General features: G+C 42.0%; 1 protein-coding gene across 7 annotated transcripts in view; it reads right to left on the reverse strand.

The window, feature by feature from the left end:
* Positions 1-3,718: 3,718 nt before the first annotated feature.
* Positions 3,719-20,794, reverse strand: part of TMEM181 (transmembrane protein 181) — a 527,451-nt gene continuing 510,375 nt past the window's right edge. For all 7 annotated transcript variants that reach the window (XM_073551884.1, XM_073551880.1, XM_073551883.1 and 4 more), the window contains one exon: positions 3,719-7,783. In XM_073551884.1, the coding sequence (XP_073407985.1) occupies positions 7,705-7,783 (79 nt within the window). In that variant the 3' untranslated portion in view covers positions 3,719-7,704. The remainder of the gene's footprint in view (positions 7,784-20,794) is intronic.

The following is a 20,794-nucleotide window of genomic DNA, read 5'->3' on the forward strand; positions in this document are numbered from 1 at the left end:
CCATTTTGAAGCTCTGATTCTTGACGTATTTGTTTAGCTTTCTCAGATTTATGATTGTACGAAAGGTGCCGTCTGGTTTGGTCACTAGAAAAAGGGGTGAGTAGAACCCCCGCTCATATCCTGCAGGGGAACCTCCTGGAGGACTCCTTTTTTTACTAGGCCTAGGACCTCGCTTTCTAGCGCTTCCGGTTCTCGCATACTGGATCTCAGCGGCGTTGTTACATATTTTTGAGGCGGGAGAGAGAGAAAGTCTATTCTTAGGCCCTCCTGGATTAGGTTTATTATCCATGGGTTTGTTGAAATTCTCCTCCAGGCTGGAAGGAAAAAGGATAACCTTCCCCCCACCCTGGGCGTACTGTCACTTGGAGGGCTTTTTGTCCCGGGGGGAGTTATTAAAGAAGAAGCCTCTATCTCTTCTTTTGTCATCCCACTTTTGTTCCCTTGGTGGTCTTCTCTGAAAAAACCTCCTATTCCGAAAGGGCCTCTTAAATGCCGCTGGACCTAAATTTGGGAATCCTTTTTTCTTGTCCCCTGCTTTCTGGAGGATGTCATCTAACGTTTCCCCAAAAAGGAATTTCCCTTCACAGGGGATTGAGCAAAATTTCATTTTGGTCTGTAGGTCCCCTGGCCAACTTTTAAGCCATAGTGTCCTTCGGGCCGCATTTGAAAGTGCTGCTGTTTTGGACGATAGCCTGACTGAATCGGCCGATGAGTCTGCTAGGAATGCAGCCTCTCCCCTTATTACTGGGATAGAATCTAAGATTTTATCTCTAGGTGTCCCTTCCCTCAGCTGTTTCTCAAGTTGGTCCACCCATACCATTAGGGCTCTTGAGGTACATGTCGCCGCTATCGCTGGCCTGAGGTTACCGCCTGCCAACTCCCAAGCCCCCCTTAGAAAGGTATCCGCCTTTTTATCTAGGGGGTCCCTGAGGGTGCCCATGTCCTCAAAGGGAAGGGCGAATTTCTTTGAGGCCTTAGCGACTGCTACATCGAGTTTTGGGGCTTTATCCCAAGACTTGGATGCCTCCTCCTCAAAGGGATATTTCCTTTTAAGGGAAAGGGACCGTAGTATTTTTCCTGTCTGGCTTATCCCATTCTTTTTTGATTAGACCCTTGACAATTTCGTTAAGCGGAAATACTCTCCGTTTTTTCTGGCCTAGTCCCCCGAACATTATGTCCTGGACTGTTTTATCCGGCCTCGGGTCCAATACCCCCATGGTAGACCTTACAGCATTCACTAGTTTGTCTACGTCTTCTAGGGGAAAACAATGGCGTCCTCCTGCTTCCTCGTCTGAGGAGCCGGATTCTGAGGATTTAGACGAGATTTCTCCCGATGTGGAAGAGTCAGACTGGGAGGTTTCTACCGTGTCTTTTTTCCTCGTTTTATCCTTATGTTTAAGGGATTCGAGGGCGCTCTGGACCTCTGATTTAATTGCGGCCCTTAGGTCAGATGCGAAATCCGGAGTCTCCTGACAAACAATTTCTTTTGCACAGGACTCGCATAATTTTTTCTCCCATGATACAGGTAGGGGTTTAGTGCAAGTGGGACATTCCCTGTTCTTTTTTGCCTTCTTCTTTCCCTAATAAGGGAGAGGAATTGCATTACAACGGTGACATTCAAGATCACTTACCCCAAAAAGGTGCGCGGCTGAAGGTACCGGTTCGGGAAACGGAGTCAGGTCCTGTATAGGCTGATCTCCTGGTGGCATTTTGCTCCTTGCCGCTGACGTACTACGCCGCGTGGAGTGACTGCTGGAACGGCGCTCTGTGCTTCGTTCCTTTTGTCGGTGGTGGTGTTGGTGGTGCTGCTGCTTCAGCTGCTGCCTGGCATGCTGCTCCTGGTCGCTATCCTCCATTATCAGGATCGCTTCCAGCCAGGAGTTTCTGCGCCTCACCCTTTTTAAATTTACCGCCCCGTGACGTCACTGCTCCCCCTGCACGCGCTGGTCGGGGAGCGCGCTCCTGTGCATGCGCCTGGTTCCAGGACCCGGAAGTCGCTCTCTACTTCCAGGGCAGCGGCCATCTTGGTACTCTCCGTACCATGGCGCTGCCCATGCTCCACCGGGTCCCGCTGAGCCCCAATCTTTCCGGAGCGGCGACTCCGGTGTCTCTCCCCCCCGCTCCCCTGGCAGCCCGCATCGGCCCCAGTGGTGGCGGCTTTGGGCACCGCACCTGCCGCGACAGGGGCCTCCCCGCTGCAGATTACCGGACAGGCCGTCCCCGGACTCCTTGGATGCACAGGTACGCCGTACTGTGGGTCCCTCCGTCAGGGACAGGAACTCAACTGAAGGCGGAGGAGAGGTACCACCCTTTTTATCTGTAGGTTCCTGTCCCTGAAGGGTGGATCCCCTCTCTCCGTGGTGCTGTCATGGGTGAGAGAGAAAACGCAGCATTAGCACAGCATTGCGGAATCCCATAGGATTGCATGGGATGCTTATTTTTCGCGTTTTCACGGCAAAATCGCGCGTTTAAAACAGCCGTGAAAAAAACTCGACGTGTGAACTCAGCCTAAATGTTTAGTTTTTCCTTCCACATTCCAAAAATTTGAGTTAATCACCTCAAGGGTTAATAAACTCCTTGTATGTGGTTTTGAGTAACTTGACGGGTGCAGTTTTTAGTATGGGTCATTTTTGGTTATTATGTCATATAGGTCCCTTAAAGGCACTTCGAATGTGAGGTGGTCACTAAAAAAGATGGTTTTGCAAATTTTTTTTTTCCATTTTCTTCACAAATAAACGCAAGTCATATCAAAGAAATTTTACCACTATCAGAGTACAATATGTCACAAGAAAACAGTCTCAGAATCAGTGGGATCCGTTCAAGCGTTCTAGAGTTATGACCTCATAAAGTGACAGTGGTCAGAATTATAAGACTGGCCTGGTCAGAAAGGTGAAAACAGGCTTGAGGCAAAGGGGTTAATATTGTTTTTTTTTTTTTTTAAATACTTTTTTACTTTGGCAGTCCCCTAAGGCTGTTTTCTCTTTGCATTCCGTGTCCCCATCAGTGCATATGTCAAAAATTCTCCATAAAACGGGGTCTGGGCGCATGTGCAGTCGGGGCCAATAGACTGAAATGGTGACGCAGCGCGAACATGAGCACTGCTGTTCACTTTTTTCAGGAGTACACGCCTGCTGTAGTTGACTGTGTTTGAGTGTCCGCCTCCTGTAAGCATACACTCCCAAAAAAAGTGTTCTGCTGTCACCATTGCAGTCTATTGGCCCCTATTGGCGCATATGAACAAATCCACTTTTGCTGTGGATTTTGGACGCATGCCCTGACTGGGACACAAACAATGTGAAAGCACCCAGAGGGAAGTTGAATCTGTGATTGTGTGATAGAATTGCAGTATGTAGTAAATAAGTCAGTCTTGTATGACATCCAACCACAGAAAAGATTACACAATAAGCATGGGGGCATGTGCGGAGGAAACCACGACAATTACATGCTGCTATCAGAGATTGCCAGCACATGCCAGCTATGAAATACAGTCGTCATCTACCCTGTGTGGAGCAGGCTCCACTGCCGAGTTCACTCCACAATCACAGATTCTCATTGTGGACCCTGAAAGGTGTAAAATCATAAACAATATTGAATACTCCTAATAAAAAATAGATTTTATATTAAAGATATAGAAGAATTGGTCTTATTTTCATCTGTAAATGGAAAGGAACAACCCAAGGAAAACATCCCACTATATACTGTGTTAAACAATTGGAAATAAGAATCATCAATTTTAATAATAATTAAAAAGAACATGAACACCTTAATATAATTACAAAAAGGATTTGTTGCTAATCCATAGCGTTGAGTTCAGAAGATTGCAGCGGCGTCTCTTGCCAAAGTACATACAGTATTCCCAGAAACAGAATGTTGAGCAACCTTTGTAAAATCAGGAAATGACAATGTGAATGACGTTCACCTTCGTCATTTGCCCAGTATCAAATATACAATGATATTTAATGAAATTTTATTTACAAGTCAAATTAAAAAAAGAGCAATCCACAACAGTGTAAACTTAGGCCTATTTCACACTTACATTTTCCTGTCAGTTGCCAGCCACCAAAAAGGCGCAGACCGGATCCGTGTCCGTCGAAACACCAACGGGAGCTACCGGACCGTTGGTTTGTCGGGATCCACCGATCTAGGAATGTTAAAGGAACCGCAGGCCTGAAAAAAAAGTACCGCTGAAGTAGCGGGGCCGCGAGAAGAGAGCAGGCATGAGCCGCGAGAAGAGAGCAGGCATCTCGTGGGCATGATCCGGGAGCCGCGAGGAGAGCGGGCATCTCGTGGGCAATATATGGGAGCCACGAGAAGAGAGCGGGCAAGATGAGAGAGATAGAGAGATTTCAGCAAGGATTTAGGGTTAAATTTCCGGGGAAGGCAATTCTTCCGCATGCGCTGTGGGAAAATGTGCAAAAATGCGGATCCGGCCAGCTAAAAAAACGTTTCATTGTCCGTCCAGTCATGTCAGCGAACGCCAAAATTTTGGCGGATCCGCAAAAAAACGGATACAACGGATGACCATCCGTCAAGATCCGCTGATAATGCAAGTCTATGGGGAAAAAAACCGGATCCGCCAAGAAAAATGGCAGATCCGTTTTTTTTGGCATAACGGCGGATTTTGACTGATGGAGACAAACAGAAGTGTGAAACAGGCCTTAGGAGAACAGATGTTTTTGCATCTCTGTAGAACAAAATCTAAGACTTCTTTCTACTGAATTTATATCTTCCTACTGGCAAAGTTCAGGAAGTTGGACATTGCTGCCATCTCTATGACAGCCTCAAGCATGGCGTGTAAATCCTACACTGTAAAATGCCTGATGGTTATAGTACAGTCATGGCCAAAAGTTTTGAGAATGACACAAATATTATATTTTCACATTATCTGCTGCCCTCTGGTTTTTATGTGTGTTTGTCAGATGTTTTTATCACATACAGAAATATAATTGCAATCATATTATGAGTAGCAAAAGGTTATATTGACAGTTAGAATGAGTTAATGCAGCAAGTCAATATTTACAGTGTTGACCTTTCTTCTTCAGGACCTCAGCAATTTTCCCTGGCATGCTCTCAATCAACTTCTGGATCAAATCCTGACTGATAGCAGTCCATTCTTGCAAAATCAATGCTTTTATTTTGTCTGAATTTGAAGGTTTTTGTTTGTCCACCCGTCTCTTGATGATTGACCACAAGTTCTCAATGGGATTAAGATCTGGGGAGTTTCCAGGCCATGGTCCCAAAATCTCTATGTTTTGTTCCCTGAGCCATTTAGTTATCACCTTTGCTTTATGGCAAGGTGCTCCATCATGTTGAAAAAGGCATTGTTGATCGCCAAACTGCTCTTGGACGGTTGGGAGAAGTTGCTCTTGGAGGACATTCTGGTACCATTCTTTATTCATGGCTGTGTTTTTAGGCACGAATGAGAGAGAGCCCATTCCCTTGGCTGAGAAGCAACCCCACACATGAATGGTTTCAGGATGCTTTACAGTTGGCATGAGACAAGACTGGTGGTAGCGCTCACCTGGTCTTCTCCGAATAAGCCGTTTTCCAGATGTCCCAAACAATCGAAAAGGGGATTCATCAGAGAAAATGACTTTACCCCAGTCCTCAGCAGTCCACTCCCTGTACCTCTTGCAGAATATCAGTCTGTCCATGATGTTTTTCCTGGAGAGAAGTGGCTTCTTTGCTGCCCTCCTTGAGACCAGGCCTTGCTCCAAGAGTCTCCGCCTCACAGCGCGTGCAGATGCACTCACACCTGCCTGCTGCCATTCCTGAGCAAGCTCTGCACTGCTGGTAGCCCGATCCCGCAGCTGAAACACTTTTAAGAGACGGTCCTGGCGCTTGCTGGTCTTTCTTGGGCGCCCTGGAGCCTTTGAAGTTCTTGATGATGCGATAGATTGTTGACTGAGGTGCAATCTTTCTAGCTGCGATACTCTTCCCTGTTAGGCCGTTTTTGTGCAGTGCAATGATGACTGCACGTGTTTCTTTAGAGATAACCATAGTTAACAGAAGAGAAACAATGATGCCAAGCACCAGCCTCCTTTTAAAGTGTCCAGTGGTGTCATTCTTACTTAATCGTGACAGATTGATCTCCAGCCCTGTCCTCATCAACACGCACACCTGTGTTAATGGAGCAATCACTGAAACGATGTTAGCTGGTCCTTTTAAGGCAGGGCTGCAATGATGTTGAAATGTGTTTTGGGGGATAAAGTTCATTTTCTAGGCAAATATTGACTTTGCAAGTAATTGCTGTTAAGCTGATCACTCTTTATAACATTCTGGAGTATATGCAAATTGCCATTAGAAAAAATGAAGCAGTAGACTTTGTAAAAATTAATATGTGTCATTCTCAAAACTTTTGGCCATGACTGTAGTTACTGCAGATACATGTATTACCACTTCATCCCCAGCACATTGCTTAGTGTGAATCTGTCACCAGCTTTTTTTCATTTCTGCAAAATAACACGTATTCAGCCGCTTCCTACTGTTTTGATAAACTCGCTGTTATCTGCTGCAGACTTACCAGTTCCCTGAATGCTGAGCTCGGTATAACTCCCGATCACATCCCTGATTGGCAGCTTTCTGCCTATACACCGAAAATATAGAAAAATGCCATTTAGTGGTGGGTGTAGGGCTATACAAAGCTCGCAAGCATGGAGGACTACATGGCAGCAAGTTTACTAGTCCTCTACTAATAATCTCCTGCTGATAAGTGATTTTACTAAACCTACAGCAAGCAGCTCAGTAAGTGACACATCACTGGAATATACATCTTGTCTATACATTATGATGCTTTAAGACTAGGTTGCAAAATCTGGTGTCAAATTCCCACTGAATACCAATTCCCAAATATTGTTATATTAGAATTCCTTCATTATGTGACCAATTCAATATCCTGCAGAACTTTACTGCAAGTAGACCACAGCCCACTTTATGGCAGACTGTAGTCTGAATCTCATCCGCTTTGACTGGCCATAAAAGGTGGCATTGTAGGAGGTTTTCCTTTCCAAGCAGTGAAGTCTACAGGATGTATTTCCTTCATGGATCCATGACAAAATAGAAATACAATACAGGTCAGAAAATATTCTAAGTTAAGATGAACCATAATATACATGGGAAACGATTACCATGGAGAGCCCAAACACCCACCTAAGAGGAATGCTAAAAAGATGAGGATTCTGGATGTGTTCTCTCACTGTGCCCTGGTGCACTGGCCCTCCTCATAGAACCCAGCTCCGGACTCCGGGGAAGGCACTAAGCACACAAGCCGGCAGTGAGGGACCACAAGATAGTATCGAAATAACAACTACACTTTTACAATTGCATTCTGTTCACCTATAGTTATTACAGTGGTTTTTCCAAGATGTTTTTCCATTGTGACAGATTCCATTTAAAAATTTCAAGCGTTGCAAAGCTTTAGCAATGAAAAAAAAATTGGGGAGGGAACAATTACAAAAAAGAAAACAAGGTCAGTGATAAAATGAAGCAATTGTTAGAAGATGGAGGGCTTCAGGTAAAGGAGAGAGTGGTCCATCACAGAAATTTCGTGGATCCCATCCTGCACAGATCCATTTTTTAACAACGAAAAAAAAAACCCTCTGTGAAAACAGCAGCATTCCATGGTAACCGAGGTGTAAAGGCAAAATAGTCCCTGGTAGTGAATGGCAGCTCCCGCTCTCAAAGGCACTCTCCCACAGCATCCTCCTAGTCACTATCAGACTCCTCCTTATAATTGGCTCTAATGGCTTGTCCATTTTGTAGAGGCATCTCTTCATAGTCACTCCTGTAAGCAACAATGTAGAAAAGCAAAGTTAACATAGGCTTAAGAATATTTATTTACTTACAGATATTGTAGAAAAGTATGGGATACTCTGGGGCCTTGGGTTTACATAGAAAACTTATTTTTTTAACCCCTTAGGCCCCCTTTACAAGTCCGTTTTTTTTAAGGATCGGAAATACGCACACATGCATACCCACTGTATTCAATAGTGGTGTTGATATGTCAGGTTTTTCACACGGACCGTTGTCTGATAGATACTGCATTATGCCAGTTACTGAGTATTCTTTTCACAGAGTCAAGTCAATAATATTGATTTTGCCAGGCAATCTACTGCTACAGGTCTCCTTCCCTCCGACCTCCTTTCCCCCTACTCGACTGCTACATATTCTCTTTCCCTTCAGGTATATTATTTTTCTCCAGGCGTTTAACATCCCCAGGTATATACATACATTGGTTGCCCATAGCTCTGTTACAGTCATACACAGTACATTACCATATCGCAACCGTGCTCTTCCTGCCAATGGAAAGCACACTTTCACATCACCATGGGCATGGAACGCGCTACACAAATACGGAGTTTCCTGCTGCTGTAGAGCATCAGTATGTCACTTCCTGCTGGTGGAGCACATCAGAATGTCTCTTCCGGTTCCACAGCAGGCATGCTGAATCTCACCCACTCTTTATTTAAACAACAACAGGTCTGTGCTCCACACTGTCTGACGAACCACTGTCATTACAAGAACACACTCCCCACTGGACACCACTGGTAAGGGACTTTTCATCCCTCTTCCTGTTTTACATTATACTTTAAGCCACTCATGTCATATCTTCTTTCCCCAGTATGGCCATTCACAAGACTTCCGGTGGACACAGAGTCAGTTTCAACTCTACCATATATTTTGGCTGTCCTCATCAATAAGTGTCATTAGGTGGGTTATTATTCGGAATGACGCATTCCATGATTAAGCCCTTTCAGGGTGAAACGCGTAGGAAATTGCTCCCCTCCATACGCCTCTTTATGTCGTTTTTACCTGATGGTATGAAGATTTTATATTCTCAATAAAGCAATTATTATTTTATCTCCTGGAGACGCTGGAAAAATCCTTCTTTATGTTGTGCATGCACTATACACCCGGGTCAGGGTGTTTCCGTGCGTCGGAGGTGTGATCAGGAGTGAAGAGGGGTGAGCTGAATACTTCTTGTTTGTGCATATTATTCGGAATGACACTTGTATCCAAATATACCATATACCGTACCTCACATGACATACATCTTCCACACAGATGCCATATGGCAGCAAAGTTTACCTTGAGGTTTTTTCTCGTACATACCAGTGTCCTCACATGAGCAGTCAAGTAGGCCCCTCTCCTTTTGTCCTCCATATTATTCACCTTATATACCACCTCATGGTGGTACTGTTGCAATTAGGATCTTTCTATACTACTAGTTGTGGATCCTTTTTTTCCCCATGTCCTCTTCTCAGGAACATACAGTGGGGCAAAAAAGTATTTAGTCAGTCAGCAATAGTGCAAGTTCCACCACTTAAAAAGATGAGAGGCGTCTGTAATTTACATCATAGGTAGACCTCAACTATGGGAGACAAACTGAGAAAAAAAAATCCAGAAAATCACATTGTCTGTTTTTTTTTTCATTTTATTTGCATATTATGGTGGAAAATAAGTATTTGGTCAGAAACAAGCTATCAAGATTTCTGGCTCTCACAGACCTGTAACAACTTCTTTAAGAGTCTCCTCTTTCCTCCACTCATTACCTGTAGTAATGGCACCTGTTTAAACTTGTTATCAGTATAAAAAGACACCTGTGCACACCCTCAAACAGTCTGACTCCAAACTCCACTATGGTGAAGACCAAAGAGCTGTCAAAGGACACCAGAAACAAAATTGTAGCCCTGCACCAGGCTGGGAAGACTGAATCTGCAATAGCCAACCAGCTTGGAGTGAAGAAATCAACTGTGGGAGCAATAATTAGAAAATGGAAGACATACAAGACCACTGATAATCTCCCTCGATCTGGTGCTCCACGCAAAATCCCACCCCGTGGGGTCAGAATGATCACAAGAACGGTGAGCAAAAATCCCAGAACCACGCGGGGGGACCTAGTGAATGAACTGCAGAGAGCTGGGACCAATGTAACAAGGCCTACCATAAGTAACACACTACGCCACCATGGACTCAGATCCTGCAGTGCCAGACGTGTCCCACTGCTTAAGCCTGTACATGTCCGGGCCTGTCTGAAGTTTGCTAGAGAGCATTTGGATGATCCAGAGGAGTTTTGGGAGAATGTCCTATGGTCTGATGAAACCAAACTGGAACTGTTTGGTAGAAACACAACTTGTCGTGTTTGGAGGAAAAAGAATACTGAGTTGCATCCATCAAACACCATACCTACTGTAAAGCATGGTGGTGGAAACATCATGCTTTGGGGCTGTTTCTCTGCAAAGGGGCCAGGACAACTGATCCGGGTACATGAAAGAATGAATGGGGCCATGTATCGTGAGATTTTGAGTGCAAACCTCCTTCCATCAGCAAGGGCATTGAAGATGAAACTTGGCTGGGTCTTTCAACATGACAATGATCCAAAGCACACCGCCAGGGCAACGAAGGAGTGGCTTCGTAAGAAGCATTTCAAGGTCCTGGAGTGGCCTAGCCAGTCTCCAGATCTCAACCCTATAGAAAACCTTTGGAGGGAGTTGAAAGTCCGTGTTGCCAAGCGAAAAGCCAAAAACATCACTGCTCTAGAGGAGATCTGCATGGAGGAATGGGCCAACATACCAACAACAGTGTGTGGCAACCTTGTGAAGACTTACAGAAAACGTTTGACCTCTGTCATTGCCAACAAAGGATATATCACAAAGTATTGAGATGAAATTTTGTTTCTGACCAAATACTTATTTTCCACCATAATATGCAAATAAAATGAAAAAAAAAAACAGACAATGTGATTTTCTGGATTTTTTTTTCTCAGTTTGTCTCCCATAGTTGAGGTCTACCTATGATGTAAATTACAGACGCCTCTCATCTTTTTAAGTGGTGGAACTTGCACTATTGCTGACTGACTAAATACTTTTTTGCCCCACTGTACTTACAATTTGTTTTTTTGTTAATGGCTGTCATTTGAGTTTTTTTCCTTTTTTATAATTTTTGTCTTCCACATGATTGTGATAATGTATTGATTTATATCTAGTACACCGAAGAAGGTCAAGATATGATCGAAATGTTTGTGAAATTGATGTACTAAACTGTGGAATACATTAAATCTTTTGAACATTTACGTTGAGTGCCAAGTTTATTATAAAAGATTTCTGGTTTGGGACCCTATTTGTGCACCTACACAGTAGTGCCATGATTTGCTCTACACTGTTTGGGCGCATGGCAGGGCTCAGAAAGGCGGAAGAACCGTTTGACTTTTTGAACGCAAAATTGGTTGGAATCAATGGCGGGCGCCATGTCACGTTTGGAGACCCCCTGATGTACTTGAACAGTGGAAACACATCCCTAACCCCAACACACCCCTTACCCTAATCCCAACACACCCCTAACCCCAACCCCTAGTTACAACCCTAACTGCAAAGAATAAAAAAAAAATACTTTATTTTTACCTAAGGGGTTGATTTACAATTTTTTTTATTTTGATCACTGTGATAGGATCTATCACAGTGATCAAAATGAACCAATAGGAAAAATCTCCACTGTGCCCGCCATTTTCTTCTAGGAAGACGACGCGGAGGGCTGGGGGATGGAGCAGGAGGGTCTGGGAAGGGGGGGGCTTGTGGGACCCAATTTTTATCTCCTCTAGTATGCTTGAACATATCAGAGGAGAGAGAAATAAATGGGAAATCGATGGGGAGGGTAAAAGCCGACCCAATTTTCCCGACGCTGGGGGGCGCTATACCCTAATTTCTCAGCGCAGTTAAAAAGTGGCGCTGAGGAATAAGGTCCCTTAACTGCTGCCGTTAAAAGGCATATTAGCGGTCGTTAAGGGATTAAATATACCAAACTAAAGGTAAATACAAGATTGGGCACCAGAGCCACGAGAGAGCACAGGAAGAGAGTATAATCGGTTTTATTTTATAGGGGCCAAGCGTGGGGTATGAGAAGAAGTTATCCAAAGAGTGGACAACTTCTTTAAAGTAACAACTCTGGAACGCTTCAACATAGCCCAGTGATATTGAGATTGTTTGTTTTGTAACACATTGTACTTTATGATAGCAGTAAATTAAGGCCGATATTTTTTGTATTTATTTGTGAAAATATCTGACTTTTGATAAAAATTTAGCAATTTTCAAACTTTTAATTTTTATGCTCTTAAGCCAGAGTTATCTCATAAAAAAAAGTTAAGACAGTTGTGTGAAAAAGTGTTTGCCCCTTCCTGATTTCCTATTCTTTTGCATGTTTGTCACACTTGAATGTTTCAGAACACCAAACAAATTTAAATATTAGACATAGATAACACAAGTAGACAGCTTTTAAATGAAGTTCTTTATCATTAAGGGAAAAAGAAATCTAAACCTAAAGGACCCATTGTGAAATAGTGACTGATCCACCCCACCACCTTACAACATAAATTAACTGTGGTTCATCACATTTTTGGGAAGCAGAGTTCAAATTCCTTAGCCACACCCAGGCCTGATTACGGCAGTTCTCAATCAAGAAATTACTTAAATAGCACATGCCTGATAAAGTGAAAAAAACACTAAAAGTTCCTCAAAAGCTAAACTTCATGCATGATCCAAAAAAATTATGGAACAAATGAGAAAAAGTAATTGAGATCTATCAGTCTGGAAAAGGTTATAATGCCATTTCATAAACTTTGGGACTCAAGCAAACCAGACAGCCATTATAAACAAATGGCAAAAATATGGAACAGTGGTGAACCTTCCCAGGAGTGACCTGTTGTCTAAAATTACGCCAAGAGAACAACAACTCTTCATCCAAGAGGTCACAAAAGAACCCACAACCATCCAAAGAATTGCAGGCCTCACTTGCCTCAGTTAAAGTCAGTGTTCATGACTGCACCATAAGAAAGAGACTTAGAAAAAATGGCCTGCATGGCTTAGTTCCAAAACGAAAACCACTGTTGAGCAATAAGAACATAAAGGCTCGACTCAGTTTTGCTAGAAAACATCTTGATGATCTTTTGAGAGAATACTCTGTGGACTGTAAGTTGAACTTTTTGGAAGGTTTATGTCACATTACATCTGGCGTAAAAAAAAGTAACACAGCATTTCAGAAAAGGAATAAATATCATACCAACAGTAAAATATGGTGGTGGAATTGTGATGGTCTGGAGCTATTTTGCTGCTTCAGGCCCTTGAAGACTTGCTGTGGTAAATGGAATCAAGAATTTAGCTGTCTACAAAAAAATCCTGAAGGAGAACGTCCGACCATCTGTTCATGACCTTAATCTGGAGCACACTTGGGTTATGCAGCAGGAAAATGATCCAAAACACACCAGCAAGTCTACCTATGAATGGCTTAAGAAAAACTAAATTAAGACTTTGGAGTGGCCTAGTAAAAGTTCTGACCTTAATCCTTTTGAGATGCTAGGACATGACCTTAAAAAGGCGGTTCATGCTCGGAAACCCTCCAATGTGGCTGAATTACAACAATGCATTGTAAAAGACTCACTGCCAGTTATCGTAAATGTTTGATTGCAGTCACTGCTGCAAAGGGTGGCCCAACCAGGTATTAGGTTTAAGGGCCCTGTAGGTTTGGATTTCTTTTTCCCATAGGGTATGTGCACACGTTGCAGATTTGCCTGTGGAATTTTCTGCACAGAATCTGCATCTCTTTGCAGAAAACGCAGCAAAAAATCAGTGTGGATTTGATGCGGATTTTCATGCGTTTTTGTAAGCTAAATAAAGATCTATTATTTAACAAAAAAAAAGTTGTGATGTCATTTCTTTGTCCAACCTCTTATTTTGCATACTCCATTGAAGAATAATGTTTACACACACAGACAGATCCATCCATAGATCCATCCATAGATAGATCTATTTATCTATAGATCTATCGATAGACATGGGCCATTAAACTACATCTGAGATCTACAATTGGAGTGCTGCCTTCATTCTTTTGGATATTATGAGATTTGGTACATGCCTGGAAGGATTTTTTTTGCACCCTACAGTGGTGCTGCTTTTTGCTTTCTTATCTATAGATCTATCCATCTATACATATATGTATAGATAGAGAGATCTTTACTTATATATACACATCTATAGATAGATAATACCAAGGCCGATGATTATTAATGAACAATACGTTTAATTTTGAAAAAAAAAAAGGGAAAAAAGTTACTTTAGCCTCAAATTATTAATTTATACAAGGATAACAGAAGAAAATGGACCATACAACTTGCTGTGCAATTCCTCCTGAGTACGGCGGTACCCAGATGTGGCATCATACTACTCTTTGGATGCATGGCAGAGCTCAGAAAAGAAAAAGTGCCACTGAACTTTTGGAGTGCAAAATTAGCTGGATAGATAGCTGACTCCATGTTGCGTTTCCAGAGACTCTAATGTGCCTGATCAGTGGAACCCTCCCCCTGCCCCCAAGTTACCCCAGTTTGGAAACTATAACCCCTCAAGAAATTTATTTAGAGGTGTGGTGAGCTACTTGGGACCCACAGGTGCTTTACAAAATTTTAGAGCGTTGAGCCGTGAACGTGGATAAAAAAAAATTCTCACAAAAATGTTGCTATAGCCCCCAATTTTTAATTTAATTTTCAGAAGGGTAACTGGAGAAAATTGACCAAACAATTCGTGCAATTTCTCCTGAGTACATTGATAGCCCATATATTGTGGAAAACTACTGTTTGGTTACCCAGCAGGGCTCAGAAGGGAAGCAGCGCCAATTGAATTGTGCCGCTCAATTTTGGTTGGAATAGGTCACGGATGCCATGTCACATTTGATGAGCCACTGACATGCCAAAACAGCAGAAACCTCCACAAGTGACACCATTTTGGAAAGTACAGCTCTTAAGGAATTCATCTAGGGGTGTAGTGAACATTTTTAACCCTCAGGTGATTCACAGAATAGTATAACATTGGTCTGAGGCAATGTGAAAATCCATTTTTTTTCCATTAACCCCTTAAATGTACTCAGTACGTCAGGGTCAGATGGTACTTACTGACCTTAAACATACTGGGAACGTCCAGACGATTTTGTTCACACAGAAGCTGGGTTTCAGCCGACTTTGACAGCTGACACATGGCTTCCAGTGCCCGCAAGCCCCTCAGACCATGCACTTAGCATGGTCTGAGGGGCTTGTGTCAGTGCAGCACTGAACAGTTATAATCCATTGTAATGTTCATGCATTGCATTGGATTGTAACAGTGATTAGGCTGCTGAAAGTGAAAGTCCCATAGTGGGATAACATAAAAAGATTAAAAAAAATAAATTGTAAAAATATTATTTAAAAAAAACAGTATATATACACATATATATATATATATATATATATATATATATATATATATATACACACACACATATATATACACACACACACACACACATATATACACACACACATACACGTTTCTCTTTTTATGAAAAATAAAAAAGTAGACGTTTGATATTGCTGCATCTGTGATGATCCACCCCATAAAACTGTCCCTTCAGTGAGAACCGTAAAAAATGAACAAAAACAGTGGAAAAACCATGCTTTTTCATCAGGTTGCTGAATAAAAAGTGGAATAAAATGTGATCAAAAAGCTGAAAATGTCATCTCATCCTGCAAAAAAAAAAAAGCCGCCATACAGCTCCATCAGTGGAAAAATAAAAAAGGTATTGCGCTCAGAATACAGCGATGCATGCAAAAATAGTTTTTTTTTCTATAGTTTTCACTGTGTAAAAACATCAAAACATAAATGTGGTATTGTTGTAATTGTACTGACCCGAAGAATAAAGCTGCCTTATCAAATTTTACCACACACGGAAGGGCATAACCGCCCCCTTCGCTCCCCAAAACAAAAATTCCTGAACTGATGGCTTTTGTTGATTTTGTCTCCCAAAAATCGGAATAGAATGCAATCAAAAAACGTTATGCGACTGAAAATGATACCAATAAAAACATCAACTCGTCCCACAAAAAACAGGCCATCACCTGACACTGTAGGAAAAAGATATGGAAAAATTATTGCTCTTAAAATATGGTGATGCGTTTTTGCAATAAAAAAGAGTCTTTCAGTGTGTGACAGTTGCCAAACAAAAACCCGATATATATCTGGTATCACTGTAATTGCAACGACCCGAAGAATAAAGTCATCTAATCACTTATACAGCACGAGGAACGACGTAAAAATTAAAAACAATTCTTCACCTTTTGTTGGTTTTTCTTATTCTGCCTCTTAAAGATCAAGGTAAGGTGAGCCTCACATTTATCCTGCGGTCTACGCTGAGCGCTCACACCAGGTTTCCGTGTAATTCTCTGAAATAAGTGATTCAGACGGAATCCCCAATGGAAGATTTCCTATAATGAGGCAGATGGAAGCACTGTGGACGCTGCCTTTTTAGGTGGGCATAAAAGCGAAAAGGGAGGAAAAAGCTGAACAGAGGCTAGAGTCCAGAGTAACTCTGCTGCCGCATTATAGCAATTGGTTCCCTGGGGGTTTCATCTGAATCACGACACTTGGCGATTTAGATGGAATGTGATCCAAAATGTTATGTAAAGTGCTCCCAATAAAAGCTTCTACTCAAGTCCCCACTCAGGCCCGTAATCTGTCAATGGAAATAAAGGGGGCTCCCATATTACTAGTAGGACAAAGGATATGGAAAAGCGCTAAGGCTCCTTGCACCCCAAAAGAAATCCAAATGCCCCCTAACTTCTGAGCCCCTGCGTGCCTAAACCACATTTAGCGTCCACATGTTTGGCAATTCTTTAGCGATGACAGCCTGCCTAATTTACAGGTGCGTGTCTCCAGAAGCATGAGCTGGGCACTACAGCGTACTGGGCACTACAAAAGCAGTTTCCAATTTACTCAGTAACTTCCATATCTACTTGTTTCTGGAAAACAAACATGGAGTCAAAATAGTCACTACACCCATAGATAAATTCCAAAAGGGGGACCTTTAAGGATGATTCTGCTCTTCTAGCACTTAGTGGATCTGTGTATGGAGTCTGCAAATTATTCTAGGAAAATCTGCGCTCCAGGAGGCAAATAGCGCTCAGTACTTCCCGAGTCTCTCCGTTTGGCTAAGCAGTACTGTACAGCCACATATGGGGTATTTCTACATTCAGAAGAAATTGTGGGAGAAATTTTGTTGCCATTAGTACCCATTTCTTCTTGTAAAAATGTAAAATCTGGAGCTAAAACCATTTTTTTTTGCGGTAAACAAGTAATTACTTTTTCTTCACAGCCCAATGGTATAAAATTCTGTGACACATCAGTATTGTCAATATGATCACTGCACCCCTAGATGAATTCATCAAGAGGTATATTTTGTAAAATAGGGTCACTTATGAGGAGGCTCTCCCAGTGGGTCATTACCTGCAAACAATAACAGTAAAATCTGCACCGTAATACGGTGCTCCTTCCCTTCAGAGCTTTGCACTCTGCCTGAAAAGTAGTTCCCGATTACATGCAGGGTATTGGCGCACTCAAGAGAAATTTTTGCAACAAACAAAAGGTTCATTTTTTTCTATTAGCCCTTACAAAAATTAAAACTTGGGGCTAAAACAAAACAATTTAATTATTCTTTCTTCACCGCTGAATAGTATAAAAAAGTGAGGTACATATGATGTCAGTAAGTTCACTGCACCCCTAGATTAATTCATTGGGGAGAGTAGTTTGTAAAATGAAGTCTTAAGTTCTTTTTTACTTTTTTGGCACCTTAGGGGCTCTGCCAATGTGACATGGCATTTTCAAATCATTCCAACAAAATGTGAACTCCAATATAGCACTTCTTCCCTTCTGAACTTTGCACTGTGCCTCACATATGGGGTACTGGCGTACCCACGAGAAATTTCAAACCAAGTTTAAGGACTCACTTGCATTTGAAACATGTCTGGTGGCCTCACTTTTTTTGCCCCGTCCGCAACCACAGAGGATTTGGTTTCCTATATTTTGTATTTTTGAATTTTTAACTATTCTGGAAATAAATACTTCATGATTATAAGCCACATCTCTTTGGACTGTGGAACAGAAGCTGGATCAACTTCTTCACTCCCTGTGTCTAACGCCGTGTGTTGGCGTGGATCGCGGGCTTTTGTGCAAATCGAGTTACACTGAGGCAAGAGCTGTTTTTTTTTCTATTCACACTAATGTAAAGTAGACATGTGGGAAATGATATTTATTAACTATTTTGTGTGACCTAACTGTTTTAAGGGCATAAAAAATAAAAGTTTGAAAATTGCTAAATTTTCCAAATTTTCACCAAATTTGTTTTTTTTCACAAATAAACGCCAGTCATATCGAAGAAGGTTTAGAACTATCATGAAGTACAATATGTCATGAAAAAACAAGCAGCATAATCCTGGAGCTCTGTGATTCCCAGCTCTAAAGCTGCTCACACAATGGCACACAGGCAAGCCAACAGCCCGAAATCCCCTGCACCAGACTCCCCACCTCAGATGCCACAACCCAGGCAATCCAGAGGTCAGAAACAGCCCTCACCTATGAAGGACTTCTTCCCCAGTGACCCGCATGCTGCAGGAGCAGAGAAGATGGCGTCGCCCAGGGCCTCCTCACACAGAAGCTCGCAGGTACTATCTGAAGGGAGAGGGGGAGATGCTGGGAAGGCAGAATCTGCAGATATACCGCTTACTAAAAGAACAATGGAGTCTCTACTGGCCTTTCTGATGAAATCTCTGCAGACTAACCTTAGGGTGACGGTGGAAGATCTTAAAGGGGAAATATCTCTGGGTGAACGCACAGACCACCTTGAATCCAAAATGGCTAAGTTCACTAAATCACATAACACTCTGATTGATGAGCATGAAGCTCTAAAAGAAGAGATGATTGTAGTCCAGAATAAGAACTGTGATATAGAAGATAGGTCCTGTAGGAACAATGTTAAGATTTGGGGAATCCCAGAGTCCATCTCAGACCGGGGATCTGCATAAGTTCTTTGATAAATTCCTGGTGCTACCAGAATTGGAGCCACATGAACTAATACTTGATCGCATTTACAGAGCGCCTAAACCAAAAACCTTAAACCCCAGTCTCCCAAGAGATGTTTTGGCAAGAATACACTTTGCGGGCACTAAAGAAGCCTTTATGCAAGCTCTAAGGAAAAGGCCTGCTATCCCAGAAGAGTTCCAGCGTCTCTCTGTTTTCCCTGACCTATCAGCCGGGACACTTGCCAAAAGAAGGGAATTCAAACCATGCACTTCGGCTTGAATGAAGGAGGGTATAAGATACAGATGGGGCTTCACAGTAAAGCTGATAATCCACAGAGGAGAAGACACCCACGTCTGCTTATTCCCACCCCAGGCAGAGAAATTGCTACTCTCATGGGCAATTACCCCTGTGAAGGATCAGGAGCATCGGCGATCCTCAAATATCAACCATCCCCAGAAGAAGCAGAACCCAGACTTTATTACCCACACTCACTTGAATGGCATATGTGTGCTTGCACCTTTCTTTTTGCTTGTTTGTCATATGGAGCTGGGGTTTTGTGCTCCACTTGTTGTATTGACAGATCATTGTTTCGATTTTCCCCAATATAGAAGGTTTAAGTCTATTACTGAACCTTTGAATGTTTTTACTTTTTGTACTTTTTTTTTCTTCCTATTTTCTTACTCTCCTTCCCTACACAAACCTGAAGATGTACCATGGTGACCTCTCATGGTCAAAGACTACGTTTACCTTTTTGTTTGCAGGGCTTTTCTCCACAGTTTATTGCTCTTAATGACGCCCTTATTAGTTATATTATGCATACTCTGGTTAACTGAATTCTTCTTCTCTCTCTATATTATATATATATATATATATATATATATATATATATATATATATATATATATATATACACACACACACACATATATATAGATACATACATGATGATAACCTCCTTCTCAGGTGTAAATCTGCTACTATTGGTATTGCGCCCTGGTCTGATCATGCCCTAATCTCTATACACATTGCTGATGCCTTATTAGTGCCAAGATCTTTTAAATGAAGACTCAACTAATATTTACTCTCTAAAAAACAAACAGTAGATTTGGTTACAACACAACTCCAGGAATTTTTCTCCACCAATGACAATGGGGCGACATCTGACGAGATAGTTTGGGAAGCTCATAAAGCCTTTGTTAGATGGATCTTCATAAAAGTGGCGTCAGTGGAAAAAAGAAATAGCGTAATTTCTTTTCTCTACTATTAGACACCCCCTCAAGTAAAAAGGATCAAGAAATAATTCAACCTAGGCAACAAATTAGGGGATTACTACTATTTACTAATGAGAAAATTCTAAAGAAATCCAAATCACAATACTATGCCATGGGGGGACAGGGTGGGGAAACTACTCGCCAGAATGGTTAAAAAGATGTGCAGAAGTAAGATAGATTTTTTTGGATAAAAAGGACAGGTCTAGGACATTCCACCCAATTGAGATTGATAATGAATTTAGGCAATGTTATAGTTAACTTTATAACTTAAGGGAGGATGCAGACTGTCCCTCAACCTTCAATGGAGAGAATTTGTAGTTATCTTCAAAAATTACACCTTCCTGCAGACTTCACAATCCCCACTTGAACTTCTTAATGCACCCTTTACTCTACAGGAGATCAAGGAAGCAGTCTCAACATCGAAAAAGAACTCAGCTCCCGATCGTAATGGTTTGTCCAATCTATACTTTGACCAGTTCTCATCTATTCTATCCAAATTTTGACTTAAAACATTTATAAATTGGCAAAGTAATGGATCCATAAGCCCCAAGAAACTTGAAGCTTACAACCCTTCCTAAACCAGGAAAGAGCCCCACTTCCCCCTAGCAACTTCTGCCCTGTATCCCTTTGAAATTGTGATTTAAAACTATACGCCAA

The sequence above is a fragment of the Dendrobates tinctorius genome, unplaced genomic scaffold (genome assembly GCF_039654945.1).
Source record: "Dendrobates tinctorius isolate UK_male_01 unplaced genomic scaffold, ASM3965494v1 ptg000181l, whole genome shotgun sequence".
Taxonomy (NCBI): Eukaryota; Metazoa; Chordata; class Amphibia; order Anura; family Dendrobatidae; genus Dendrobates; species Dendrobates tinctorius.